Source organism: Juglans regia, chromosome 5 (assembly GCF_001411555.2).
Source record: "Juglans regia cultivar Chandler chromosome 5, Walnut 2.0, whole genome shotgun sequence".
Lineage (NCBI taxonomy): Eukaryota > Viridiplantae > Streptophyta > Magnoliopsida > Fagales > Juglandaceae > Juglans > Juglans regia.
Genome location: NC_049905.1, coordinates 20117755 through 20132304, shown reverse-complemented (window position 1 = coordinate 20132304; position 14550 = coordinate 20117755). Strand labels below are relative to the sequence as shown.

Below are 14550 nucleotides of genomic sequence, written 5' to 3'. Positions count from 1 at the left end.
TACATCATGTTAAACTTTTTTTTCCCATTAATAAAGTTTTATACATATTTTGTTTATTAGGATACATAAGTTCTATTAATGCATTGAGCAATTTCAAGATGGTTGGTCATTTAAATATTTTATGGTTTTAATATATTCTTCAACTAAATGATCACATCTTTGTTTACTCTCTATTTGAAATGTTATATTTGCTAGACTTCTTGCATAAATTATTAGATTACGGGATCAATTTTCTGCTTATTCGATTCAGTCTATTTGATTGGATAATACAGAAGAACTTGTATCTAAAACTTTTGATGATTATTGCATATTAGTTGGGATTAATGTCGAACATCATGCTGCCCATACACATACTTAAAAGGGTCTAGCTGAGTCATTTATTAAATATTTACAATTAATTGCTAGACCATTACTTTTTAAAATAAAACTACATCTCTATGCTTGGGGACATGCAATTTTGTATGCTGCATAATTGGTTTAAATGGGACCAACTGTCTCTAATTAATATTTTCTATTGTAACTTGCATTTGGTAAACAACTAAATATTTTTTATCTTCGTACTTTTTGTTGTGCTATATATGTTCCAATTGCAACTCCCCAATGCGCTAAGATGAGTCGTCAACGTAGACTTGGAATTTATGTTTGTTTTGATTTTCCCTCCATCATTAGATATATTGTGCCTTTAAGTAGAAATATTTTTAAGACTCGTTTTGAAAATTGTTATTTTGATGAAATAGTCTTCCCACCATTAGGAGGAGAAAAGTTGTCAGAAGTACAAAAATAAATAATATGAAACACTTTCACGATATATCACCTTGATCCTTGTGCAAATCAATGTGAACTGGTTCAAATGATTATTTATTTGCAAACTATTGCAAATCAATTACCGGATACCTTTACTAACAATAAGAAAATAGTGAAGTCTCACATTCTGGCTACTAATATTTCAACAAAGATTGATGTCCCTGTTGGACAATCAATATAATAGCTAAAGCGTCTAAGACAAGCTTGAAGTATGGAATGCCTATTGGTGTAAAGAATAAGACTTCTCGAAAGATAAAAGTATAAATAAAAGAAATCGGTGCTCTTAAAGAGACCATATCCACAAAATAGACAACACGAGCTATAGATCCATTCAAACTTTCTGTTCAAAATTCTCCTAAAATATAATCTCTTGAAGTGGAATTCCCTGAAAAGGAATCTCCTGAAGAGTTATCTCTTGAAGGGGAAAGGTACTTAAAAATAATGAGAGCTCGATACATTATATAAGTATGAAATAATTATTTGATAGAAATAAGATTGTTATCGACAACATATTATCATTTAAAGTTGTTATTGATTTTACTAGAAGTGATAATGAAAATGAACAAAAAACCGTCAATGAATATTGACGTAGAAATGATTGGCCAAAATAGAAAGAAGCAATTCATGCAAAATTGATGTCACTAGCAAAGCGTAAATTATTTGGACTTGTTTCTCAAACACTTAAAGGTGTGGTGCCTATTGAATATAAGTGGATATTTGTACGTAAACGTAACTAGAAAAATAAAATCGTGACATACAAAGCACAACTTGTTGCACAAGATTTCTCGCAGAAGCCTGATATTAATTATGAAGAAACATATTACCCTGTTGTGGATGCAATTACATTTAGATTGGTCGGTCTCGATTCGATCCAGTCTAAAAAAACCATACCTCGAGACTAACCAATAAGAATATCAGTCCTGTCCGGTCGGTTTTTCCAGTCCAGACCAATAGTCTTACAACTTAGTTACTATATATTTATATAGATTACTGGATAATGATATTTATATGAAAACTCCTGAAGGATATATAATGACTAAAACATGTAAAATCTCGAAGTATTCGTTCTATCAAAATACAAAGATCTTTATAGGGATTAAAGTAATTCGGACGCATGTGGTATAATTGTCTCAGTGAATGTATAACAAAATAAGGATTTAAAAATAATCCAATTTGTCCATGTGTTTGCCTAAAAAATTTAGATTCCAAATTTGTTATTATTGAGATATATATAGATGATTTAAATCTTATTGGAACTCCAAAAGGCTCATAAAAGTCGCAAATTATTTAAAAAATAAGTTTGAAATGAAAGACTTTGGAAAAACAAAATTTTATCTTCGTCTACAAATTGAGCACTTTTCAAATGGAGTACTTGTCCATCAGTCAATATATACAAAAAAACTTCTGAAGCACTTTTTCATGGACAAAACATATCATTTGAGTGCTCCAATGGCTGTCTGATCACTTGATGTGAAAAAATACCCATTTTACTCTCAAGAATACAACAAAAAAAATTCTTGGTTTTAAAGTATCATATTTAATTGCATTTGGTACTTTGATGTATCTTGCAAATTGCACACGAGCAAATATTGCATTTTTAGTTAACTTACTAGCAAGATACAGTTTTGCACCAACTAAAAGGCATTGGAATGGGATCAAACATATTCTACGTTACCTTCATGGAACGGTTGACATGTGATTGTTTTATCCAAAATTATCAAATCCTCAATTAGCTAGGTATGCAAACTTAGGAGATGTTTGGATTCGAAGATGACTTGAGATGACTTGAGATGAGCTGAGATAGATTGTGAATAGTAATGAGATGAGTTGTGAATAGTAGTGAGATTTATGAGTTAAAGTTGCTGAATAGTAATGAATAGTAGTGAGATGAGTTGAGATGAGTTGAGATGAGCTGAGATAACTTGCGAATCCAAACAAGCCCTTAGTTTACCTTTTCGATTCGCATAAAGGAAGATTAAAAATAGGATATCTGTTCACTTGTGGAGGTACAACTATTTCATTGAGACTTGTGAATCAAACATTAGTTGCTACTTCTTCCAACCATTCAGAGATTATTGCGATTCATGAAGCAAGCCGATAATGCATTTGATTAAAATCAGTAATTCAACACATTCGAGAAAAGTGTAGTTTATCTACAATCAAAATTAGCCCAACAACATTATATGAATATAATGTTGTTTGAATCACACAAATCAAAAAGGCTATATCAAAGGTGATGAAACCAATCATATTTTGCCAAAGTTATTTTATACACATGAACTTCAGAAGAGCAGTGGTATTGATATCAAGCACATACGATCAGGTGATAATTTGACGAATCTATTCACTAAAGCATTACCATCTGTAATATTTAAGAAGTTGGTACACAAAATTGGAATGCGTCAACTCAATGATATTTTATAATAAACGATTGAAGCTCTACATACTTTTGAGGGGGAGAAAATAATCAAATGGATTGTACCATTTTTCCTTCACGAAGGCTTTTTCTCATTGGGTTTTCCTTTGCAAGGTTTTGACGAGGCAATCCTACAGCATTCCAAGGTATAAAATAATATTGTACTCTATTTCCTTCGCTATTGATTTTTTCTCATCGGGTTTTTCCATGACAATGTTTTAACAATGCATTTTCTTTATGTATGGTCATCCAATGAGGAGTGTTATAAATATATATAAATGAACTTGGTGAATAATCATTTAGATTCTACCTTTTAGAATTCTACCACATTCATGTACCAACTCTTGGAATTCATAAATTCATCAATGTATCATCACTTCATATTCCTTATCCTCCTAAATCTATGAAAGGGTGTCATGAAAACCATTTGTATAACACAAAAAATTCAAAATAAATGATATTAAGCTTCTGAAAAACTACTTTTACATTGCATTCTTACTATTTCCTTTAAGTTTTACAACATTTTCAACATTGTTTCATGGTTTTTAAATTCATTTAAGTTGTCTTTTATAAAACTTGTATTGTCAATATTATTTTATAAATAGTTCACCAATGTAAAAGCAATAGATATTGATATTACAGATATACTTTAACCACAAAAAAATTATACAAAAAATAATTTTATAAATTAACGCGGTTTGATATGGTTTATCAAATTGTAAAATTATTTTTATTATAATTTACTTTTATAGATGCTCTTTGTATTTAACACTTCTCTTACTATTAAGGAAATGATTTGTATAGTTCTAAAATATTCAAGTCGATACTTTTTTTTTTTTTTAAATAGGGTTGTAAAATTTTCGGTCCCAGACCGAAAAAATTGACCTGACCGAATGGATCGGTTTGGATCGGACCAGACAAACAATTTGTTTGGTCGATTTTGGTCCTCCATTTGTGGAACCAAATGGGTTTCGGTCCAGTCTCGGGGTGGGATTTTTTCATCCCGAATTAGACCGGACTGACCTAACTATAAATATATATTTTTAAATATATTTTTTATAAATTGTATATACTATTTTATCTAATATTTGGATAAGTGAATTATGTAATTTTTATCTAACCTATGACTATTGACAATATAAAATGTTAAATATATAATTATTAATTAACTAATATCAAATATATAATTATTAATTAACTAATATCAATTAACTAATATATAATTATCAATTTTGATAATTTGAACAATTTTTTAAGCTATTTTCAAGTAAAAAAATGTGTAAATATAGTGAAATAGTTGTATTATTTAAAATCATACATTATGGACTTTTTTATACTAATGGACTGAAAATATACATTACGGACTTGTTTGTATACTTCTAGAATGTTGAGCTTTTTTGTATGATTGGGTTCCATTTGAAATTGGTCGATCGATAGCTAATCGTCCTATCCGGTCTACTAGGGATAATCGATCCAAGCCGGAAAAATGATGGGCCGAAACATCCCAAACGAGACCGGTCCGATTTACACCATAGATGGATCCTACTAACTTTTAATGAGAACGTAGTGATCCACATAATTTAAACAAATGATTGTAACTAACATTAGAAATATGATATCTTAAAAATGAATTATTTTGGCAACCCATTTAAATTTAACCAGTACCACACAACCGTTCTCGCTGTCTCTCTTTTCGTCGATCTCTCTCTCGCTCGCTCTCTCTCTCTGTCTCTCTGCTTCATGTTCATGGCTTCCCGACTCCCTGGATTCATTCCAATTCCCGTTTCCCCATTCCCAGTTGAGGTATTCTCGAGACCCCCTCAACGAATCCCTTGTCTTACCATTCCACCTTCAAGTTCTTACTCCCTAGTTGCTTCTTCTGAGAGCATTTCAAGCTCTAGAAGAGGATCGCCGGCACTTAACGCTGTCAAGGAGGAACTCATCCAATCCCCAAGTTCAGTACCTACCCATGATTCCAGAACCACTCCTTCTTCGTCTTCTAAGCTCGTTCTCGTCGTGGGCGGCTCCGGCGGCGTTGGTAATCTTTAGTCTTGCTCTTTTCCTCTGCTGTTCATGAAATAACATGGATGCCTATGTACTTATCTATCCATTTATATCTTTCTGTGTTGTTTTTCAGTTTCAGTTTCTGCTTTTGTTTTTATTTTATATTGAATATAATCCACATATAAGCGATTCTAATAAGATAATATTTCCAATATGACGGTGAAAATAGAAGGAGGACTAGCATATGCGAATTTTCATTGACAGAATTCTTGTTATCATTCTTATTTTTCACTGTAACACCGACTTTTTTTATTTCGTTGAGGAGGTTTGCAAGTTTAGTGCTTTTCTATCCTTCCAGGGCAGTTGGTAGTGGCATCATTGCTCAGCCGGAATATCAAGTCTCGGCTATTACTGCGAGAACCTGAGAAAGCAATCACCTTGTTTGGTGAACAAGATGAGGAGACATTGGAGGTAGCATTCTTCTGACTTATTATGAAGCTCTGAATAATGCAAATATTATCTTTATTTTTTGGGCATAATGTTATGGTGCGAAACAAAATTTTCTACTATATAATTGTTAATTTCCCTCGGGATGTTAGATTTTGTAATCATGGAGCTCTTCAACTTGATAGGTGTTTAAAGGGGATACTCGAAACCCAGACGATTTAGATCCATCTATATTTGAGGTAATCTTTTACTTTACCGAATTCCGCTTTCCTTTATTTTGTTTTATTTATTTTCTGAAAAGAAGATGAAGGTGTTCTTGTCTTAATAAAAAATTGTGTAATTTTCTAATGCGTGACTTCTGTTGTTAAAACCTTTTCTTTCAGGGAGTCACACATGTAATTTGCTGTACAGGAACAACAGCCTTTCCTTCAAGACGGTGGGATAGGGATAATACCCCAGAAAGAGTAGGTCAGGCTTATATTCTGTATTTGTTATTAATTTTAGCATCCAGAAAACCAGAATCTGCAAGTAACAGCATTGATAACACAATCTGCAATTCTCTTATGTATTAGTGCCTGTGCGCTGAAGAATGGTCCTGGGTAGTAGTTAGAGTACATCATTCTTGTGCCTTTAAATTGCAGTTATAATATGTATACACATGAATGCATGTTTGACCACCCACACACTTACACATCAATGTATGCTTTCAGCGTTTTTGACTATAAGTTTTTAATTGAAGATTGGGAGGGTGTGAGAAATCTTGTATCTGCACTGCCTTCTTCACTGAAGAGAATTGTTCTTGTTTCATCAGTAGGTGTAACAAAGTCCAGTGAACTACCTTGGAGGTAAGAATATTTGTTAATTGGATGGGAAATTACAAAATAAGCACTTTTTGATCGGTCTCTAATGTTGGTACAAGTAATATATGTGATGTAATTTATTTTGTTATAAATTACAAAGTAAGCACTTATAAGGAAGTATTTGAATATAAATTTTATTACCTTACAAATATATATTTGCCGAATGCACATATTCACATGATTTCCAATTTCAAAGTTTCTTTAGGAATTCACATATTCTGTACACTTTCTTTGGTGGTTCTTTGAGGATATCTCTTACAAATAAGAGCAGTACATATATAACATACACCATATGTTTGGGAGTGAGAATTTCTACTTTTCTCTTCTAGTTATGGCTATAGTTTTTTCAAAATGCTTGTTATGAAGTTTTAACCGCATGGTGTTCCCATTATATTCCTAGAATCCTATATACAGTCGACATAAAATTTTGCGTACTTTCTATTACCATTGACTTATTTTATTATTTTGTATTATTTTTATAGCATTATGAATCTCTTTGGTGTTCTGAAATTTAAAAAGATGGGAGAGGATTTTCTTCGCAATTCTGGCCTTCCATTTACCATATTAAGGTATGTAGCAAATACATATTGTTTATTCGGTGGTGAGAAAATGAATTCATAATGATTAGAGAGGGACCCCAGCCTAGCAAAATGATGTCTTATACTTTATATATGTTTATACTTCTCTTGTGAACCAGACCTGGTAGATTGACAGATGGACCTTACACGTCATATGATCTAAATACTTTACTCAAAGCTACTGCTGGAAAAAGACGAGCAGTCCTTATAGGTCAAGGTATACTGTAAACAATTTGTTTCAGGAACAACTTCCAACATGTTTCTTTATCACATGATCTGAATACTATGATCATCTGTATCTATAATTTTTTGAAACATTCTTCCTTTTCAAGTTTTTTTATATCTCTTGTCTGGCATTTTTATATATGTTACAGGAGATAAACTTATTGGAGAGGCTAGCAGACTTGTAGTTGCAGAAGCATGCGTGCAGGCACTGGACATAGAATCTACTGAAGGGAAAATTTACGAAATTAATTCAGTTGAGGTAATCTCTTGTTAATGATTGATTTAATGGTAGAGAATTTGAATCAGAAACCCATAGCTTTTTTGCAGACTAAAACAAAAAGAAATTCATAAGAGACAATGTAAGGGCTGCTATTTCTTGAACTCACAACAACATTTCTGTGCAGAATAGAAAATGGACTCATTCAAAATATTGTGACAATTACAATTTGAGAATTTGGTCCGTAACTCCCTCTTTTTTTTAGCTATGCTGAGATTCGCACCTTGTGCAGTTTTTTAGGCATGACACTGTGCCATCACAAGTTTTGAATCAGGACTCATCATAAGAAATTCTGTCCACCTTAATCAGTGGAAAGCATGTGGCAGCCCCACAAGTTGCTACGGAGAAAATTATTTTTTCTTATTTAAAAAAAGAAATTAAAAGGAAAGAAGTTATAATTTATTAATAAATACAGAAAAAAACCAAGTTGTGAGGGGAAACCTCCCCTCCCACCTTGGAATTTTTTTTTATTAGAAAAAGAACTATATTTATTATTATTATTTTTTTTTTAATAAAAAGTAATATTTTTCCACATGTTTTCCATCATCTAGGGTGAAATGGGAAATTCTAATGGAGGGATTTGATTCAAAACTTGTGATAGTGCATGATCTTTTTGCTAAAAAAAATTGCACAAGGAGCGAAGCTTAGCTTGGCTAAAGCATAGGGGATTACTGACCAAATATTCCACGAGTTAACTTCATGGTGAGATGATATCATTGAACACAATGGGGTGGTTTACTTCGACCACCTACTATGCTCTACACTTCCTCTCCAAATTATATATAAGCTAATACAATTGCTGACGTTTTGCTTACTTCTTAATAAAAATGATATTAATAACAGAAATAATGATATAATTGACGAGGTTTTGGAGTTCCTATTGTTATGAATTAGATGCTATTCTGGCCACTTCAGTTGGTTATAACAAATCACAATATATCCCGTTGTTTGGTTTACTAACTTTAGAGAGCCAAATAGAATTCCAGCATTGCCTCAAGAGTCGGAAATTATCAAAAAAGATTTGAGAATTGCCTTATTAATGTCCAACCAGGGAAGAATAATCGAAAAAGGCTTCCTGGAGAAGAAAGGTCACACTTCCTTCTAAACCTATCTCTAAAGAGAACTAGATGCCGCTACCAAGAACCCACCCACTCTACTACCCTAAGTGTTTACCACAGTAATCTTCTCTTAATCACCCAACCATGCTGAATGAGTCTGACAACAATGGGAGTTATTGTAACAGTCTTGTTAACTATTGTTGCAAGTGAAACAGTTTGGGGTATCTTACATGTAGAGTGGCCAGTTGGAAATATTGCAACCATTTGTAATCACGTGTCATGCATGGATTCATCATTTGAACTAGATGAATTTAATGTTAAATCTGTATAGTTTGCTTGAAAGGAAAAATATGAAAAAGCGTATAATTGGGAAAAAATAAAAGGAATTGGACACACAGGAAAAAAAATGTAAAATGTTCAAGTGAGTAGACGAGTTCATTGTGGACGTTGATGCAATAGTTACTCCAAAGTTCTTTGATTATCTTGCCGTATATGTGGTTATTTTATCTAAATATCTGTTTGAAATGCACATCCACCACATCTCTGCTTCTAGGCACTCATATGCATTTTTCACTTTACTCTGACAAACTACATTCAATAAGTAGCTTGAGCTGATGTGATATTCTTTGTCAATGATGTTGATTTATGCATTGCTGTATGAAGAGTTCAAACATAATAAAAATCAGCCAATACTAAGAATTGTTTAAGATAAATAATAGATCCTAACGTCTGGTTATAAGGATTATAATTAAATTATGATGAAACAGTTCAGACTCATTTCATTTTCTCTATGACAAAACAGTTCAGACTCGCTTCATTTTCTCGATATTTGCATTGATGCCCTGTTCAGTACTATTGTCGACCCATTACTGGTTTCATTACTGGTGATGGGGGATTGTCTCAGTCTTTTGGTGTCTTCCTCAACTTGAGAGTTTCTGTGTGTTGTATTTGTTGGGGTATAACCGTGTGCCTTTCTATAATTTTTCCCTCTTAATTTACTCTTACTCACCCAAGAAAGAAAAGATCCTTTTCTTTGTTCTAGAGAGAAGGGGGAGTTTCTCTTTCTAAAGTTCTCTGTTCAGTTTGTCAACTTGAGTTCCTTCATTGTGGCTGAATTTGAAGTGTTAATATTATCAAAGTGTTTTCTACTCCATTACATGAAATAAGTAACAAGTTTATGGCTTTCATGAGCATGTGATGTTTGGAGCAACCATAGTTCTGAGCTTATGTGTAGTACCTTTTAAATTGAAGACATTTTATTGATTTTTGACTCTTTGTCAAAAGGCTGAATCTGAACTTACTGCATTATGGAGTTGGCTTTAATCACTATGTTCCGGATATGACAAACAAAATGTGTCTTCAATTGTCTCCTAAAAGTTTTGAATTTGGTTGTTTCCTGACATTCAACATTATCCAATGTCTCATTTTATTGATGAAAATGCTCCTTTTCCTTCTTCCACATTGGATATTACCTTCGTGAGAATCTATAAATTAAAGCAGAAAGAGACGTATTAGATCACATCCTGTATTTTCCCTTTTGTGAGTACTTATCCTAAAGCTATAGACCATTGTTGTGCAATACAAATTTATCAGGCCTTGAATCAGAGTCTGCTGTCTCACTCATTTGTTAATATATTTTTCTGGAGTTGAAATTGTGTATTTAATTGAATTTTATTCATGGCAACTGCTTGTGATCACTTCCAGTTAACTTTACCATATTCTGTCATACTTGAGACATTGTTTGCCGGACTGAAATTTGTATGCAGGGGGAAGGGCCAGGAAGTGATCCACAAAAGTGGCGAGAGCTATTCGATGCTGCGGAAGGCCACTGATTGAACCCACATGCTGCGGAAGGCCGATGTGAAGATATGCATAGGCCATAAATTATTCTCTACAGGGATGCAAATAACCAGTTATTGTAATTTATATGGATAATTGTAGCTGTAATTATATATTTTCTTGTATTCTAGTTTCTTTCTATTTTTTCTTCCTCTTCTAGAAGTTTAAATCATGTTTACAACAATCCCGGAAGTAGTCTGCATTTTTAAATTTATTACATAAAATTAATTTATGAAATATGAAATATTTTAATTCACCATAAATAATACTATATAATATATCTATATTTTTATATTTTGAAAATGATAACTAATAAATTAAAAAAAAATATTTATTTTTAAGGTATTTTGGATGTCTTTTAATAAATTATTTAATTAAACAATCACGTTCGAACCTTTATTTTTGGTTTGAACTAAGTTCATATCGTTCGAACACTTCTCTTCAAACAGTATTGAATCAAATTTTCACCAATTTTCTTTTATGATTTCCCACCAAACAAGTCGTTCGAATGACTAAATGTGATGATTGAATTAGTTCAAATCCAATTTCTTTGAGTTCGAACTGTCTTGCAACTGTTCTGCTAGATTTTTTCACAAAAAAACACATGTTCGAATATAAAATTTAAGTTCGCACGGCTTTGAACTTTTTCTTGTAAAATTATATATACTTTCTCTTTAAAATTATTATTCGAACATAGACTAAACCATTTAAACAGACGTTAACTCTATGTTTGAACCTATTTTTACCCATTCGAACGTATTTCTATTTTTAAGATCTAGTTCGAACGGATGCCTTGAGAACCTCATCCATGTTTTGAGACGAAATTTAAATTTTGTCCCAAATAAGTACTTTTATGCAGTCCCTAATAAATTTCTTTTCTAAAAATGAAATTTGTTAAAGTGTAGGTATCATTTGGTTACGCAAATGAAATGAGTTGAGAAATATGTGAATAATAATAAGATAGATTGTGAATAATAGTGAAATAATTTGAATTAAGATGATTTATGGAGTTTTGAAAAATGAGAGATAAAAGTTTAATAAATATATTATACAGTTAAGATATTATTAGAATATAATATTTTAATATTATTTTTATTTTGAGATTGAAAAAAATTAAATTGTTTTGTGTTTTGTTTAGAAGTTTAGAAAAGTTGTATTGATTAGATAATGATTAGATGAAAAAATTGAATAATTGAAATTGAAAAGTGTTTGTGTTTGAATGGTATTTAGATATTGAGATGAGATGGATTGAGACCATTTGTGAAATCGAACAGGGCCTTAATCTAATTTCTAATTAGTCATTGCATGTCGAACCAGCGCCACTCATGCTCTACTTGGCTTGGGCAATTAAAGGTCTTGCATGCATGATCATATGAGTACTCTACAAATAAACAATGAAATGGTAGAAACGAAAGCATAGCAGACTGCATCAGCAAATGATCATGATTTTGCAAAAGATGATGAAAGAAATAGTGAGAGAGAGCTAGCTGGGAGAAGATTATAAGATGAATGATTAACAGTATCTGCTGAAATAAGTTCCAAAATCTTCAGTACCCTTGACTAGAATTAATATTATAAAGTTAGAAAAATCAAACAAGAACAATAAAAGAGTAAAGTTGATCAGACCCTTGAGAATTACTAATTTGTCTGAAACCCAGAAATTGATAATATGCTGCCCTTGTGACATAGGGCCTCTGTCCCAAAACAGAGCTTTGGAATAGAGAACTGCCTTACCCTACCAGTCTTTGGATCACAAAAAAATAACCTTCCAGGGCACCTCAATAGGAGCCCTCCGCCAAATTCCACTAGCTCTAAAATGGCTGCAAGTCTATTGAAGAAAAAACAGGTTCTTGCTGGTTTTAGATCAATATCGTACTCTTTGACCCATTGATCTTTCCTTTCGTATTCCTTCAATACCCAAATATCGATGTGCGGCGGCCTGAGCTTCGAGCAATCAACGACAACAATAGCCAAATTTCCATTTAGATCAAGCAAACAACCCGGCCACCTAAATTTAGGTGGATAAATCAAGCCAAATTCTTCCTTGGAAATATCAAACGAAACAATCTTAGAGCCTACTCGATGATGATGACCTTGTTCATCTACATGATCATGATCACTAGGGTAAGCAAGCCAATGAAGATTTCCAGATGCAAATACAGGCAATCCAAATAAAGGACAAGGAGGGTCTTTGGGAATGGCTCTCCATGAGTTCGTACCAAGTGTGAATACTTCACCATGAAAAGCAGTACTGTTGGATTCATCATCAAACACTCGAACGATCTTGTACGTGTTTTTTGAACAATCAAAGCCTAACCCGTAGTATGTCAGGCCATTTTGTGTAGGAGAAGGCCGCCGAGATGGATATGCTGCTGGTGTTGGCTGCAGGGATACAACTTGTTTCCTAATAGGGTTAAACAAAACCACGATGCTTTCGTCAGCATGATTACTTTTTGTGAAGCAAGACAGCCCATTACAGATGCACTGTAGATTATAGCCTTTCAAAGTTACAAACTTTGAAAAACTACGCAAACTAGCCTCTGAGAATCTCCCTTCCGGACTAAATATTACGTCCGTTGTCTTGCCGGGATGGTGGAAAACTAAAACGTTAGGTTCTTCAGCACATCGGGTTTGGTGCATATAAGCGAGGCATGGATCGTCGATGATGCTGCGCCATAGAGAAGAGACGCACCTGAATCGGAAAAGTGACTTGATGGGTAGTCGTGAAAAGATTTCATAGAGAAGATCTGAAGGGATATGAGACGCCATGCTAGCTTGTTTGTTTGCTTGCTATATATAGGCCGGGTTTGCTCAAGATGTTGGCTGGGCAGTGTGGCGTGAAAGAAGAAGACGTACGAGAAAAAAAAAAACAAATTAGGGTGAGGGAAGAACTTACAGGCAACGTGGGAGAGGTGATGTGCGGCCGGCTGATCTTGCTGGTTTCATAAAGTTTGGCATGGATTTATACGAAGGAGAGAAGTAGCTAGGGTTTTTTTATATCGGTTAAAGGAATTCTACGGCGAAGACTAGGGCTAGAGCTGTATTGCTTGTTGCGTACAAGCTGGCTATTCGCGGCCAATGGGTTGTTCAAATTTCACACCGTTTGGTTCCAATACGAAGACTGCGGGAATAAGAGTCATAGACGTTGTAATATTATTATAGTTCTACTAATTTATTTTTGTTCTAAGTAGCTGGAGTTCTTCTATATGTATAAGAGCAAACACCCTTCATTCACATGATATATTTAAGAGGAAATCTTATAACCGGTCGGTCTGTTTTTCCTCAAATAATAGCCCTCTAATAAAATTTTACCGCGTAGTTCTTCTATTTCAAATCTCATATACCTGTCCACACATAATAATTGTGAAAGAATGTCCTTAGTAAAAACCCTTCTCCCTCCCTCCCTCTTCCATCGAAGCCTCACAAGTCCACTATTGCCGATCTGCTCGTCGGTGAGGAAGCCTCACACGTCCACTACTCCGATCTGATGCTCAAGTGGATTCTTTTTCATTAAAAATTTTAAATTTGATTGATAAGGGAATGATTCGATGGGATGGATTTTGTTTTGCTGTCTGTATCTTTTTGCACATGTTTTTCCATTTGCATCGATTGAGTTTTAAAATACACATGATTCTGATCAAATGGTCTTCGGTTGTTGTTCGGAAGTTGGTTTTTCAAACTAGTCTAAGCACGAGAGGGTTAGGAACATGAGATTATGAGGAGATTTGGATCTATTAGCTAGGAGCAGAGCAAAAAATAAATAAAAAAAATAAAGCACCATGTTTATGGTGGAACTTTTGTAGCTTTATGGACTAAATTAGCTATTCCGATCCTTTTTGTAGAAGATTTTTTTTTTCTTTTCTAGAGAAGCAAACAGCACGATCGAGTAGACAAAAAAAATAGCCAGTATGATAATCCAGGGGAGATGGTGGGCGACGGAGATGGTGCTCGACGGCGAAATTATTGGAGGGTGACGGAACTAGTGACATGCGGCGGTGGGTGACGGCGACAAGAGTTGATTTCTGTGATGTCAAGGTTGAGG

At 33.6% G+C, this 14550-nt stretch overlaps 2 protein-coding genes across 2 annotated transcripts; one reads left to right on the top strand and one right to left on the bottom strand.

Moving 5' to 3' along the window:
• Positions 1-4890: 4890 nt before the first annotated feature.
• LOC108999274 (sanguinarine reductase-like) lies at positions 4891-10692 on the top strand. The gene is made up of 9 exons (XM_035690467.1): positions 4891-5258; positions 5583-5695; positions 5857-5910; positions 6055-6139; positions 6411-6516; positions 7014-7100; positions 7229-7326; positions 7484-7593; positions 10436-10692. The coding sequence occupies exons 1-9, from the start codon at positions 4961-4963 to the stop codon at positions 10499-10501; spliced, it is 1017 nt and encodes a 338-aa protein (XP_035546360.1). The 5' UTR covers positions 4891-4960; the 3' UTR covers positions 10502-10692.
• A 1454-nt stretch (positions 10693-12146) lies between these two features.
• LOC108999118 (F-box/kelch-repeat protein At3g23880-like) lies at positions 12147-13277 on the bottom strand. The gene has a single exon (XM_018975915.2). It carries the CDS (start codon positions 13275-13277, stop codon positions 12147-12149), a length of 1131 nt encoding a protein of 376 aa, XP_018831460.2.
• Positions 13278-14550: the final 1273 nt, after the last annotated feature.

Bases quoted from the DNA above. Each gene is read 5' to 3' on its own strand.
- LOC108999118 (XM_018975915.2), bottom strand. From the start codon at position 13,277: ATGGCGTCTCATATCCCTTCAGATCTTCTCTATGAAATCTTTTCACGA.
- LOC108999274 (XM_035690467.1), top strand. From the start codon at position 4,961: ATGTTCATGGCTTCCCGACTCCCTGGATTCATTCCAATTCCCGTTTCC. The intron at 6,140-6,410 runs GTCAGGCTTATA...TTTTAATTGAAG, and splicing joins TAATACCCCAGAAAGAGTAG to ATTGGGAGGGTGTGAGAAAT. The intron at 7,101-7,228 runs GTATGTAGCAAA...CTTGTGAACCAG, and splicing joins CTTCCATTTACCATATTAAG to ACCTGGTAGATTGACAGATG.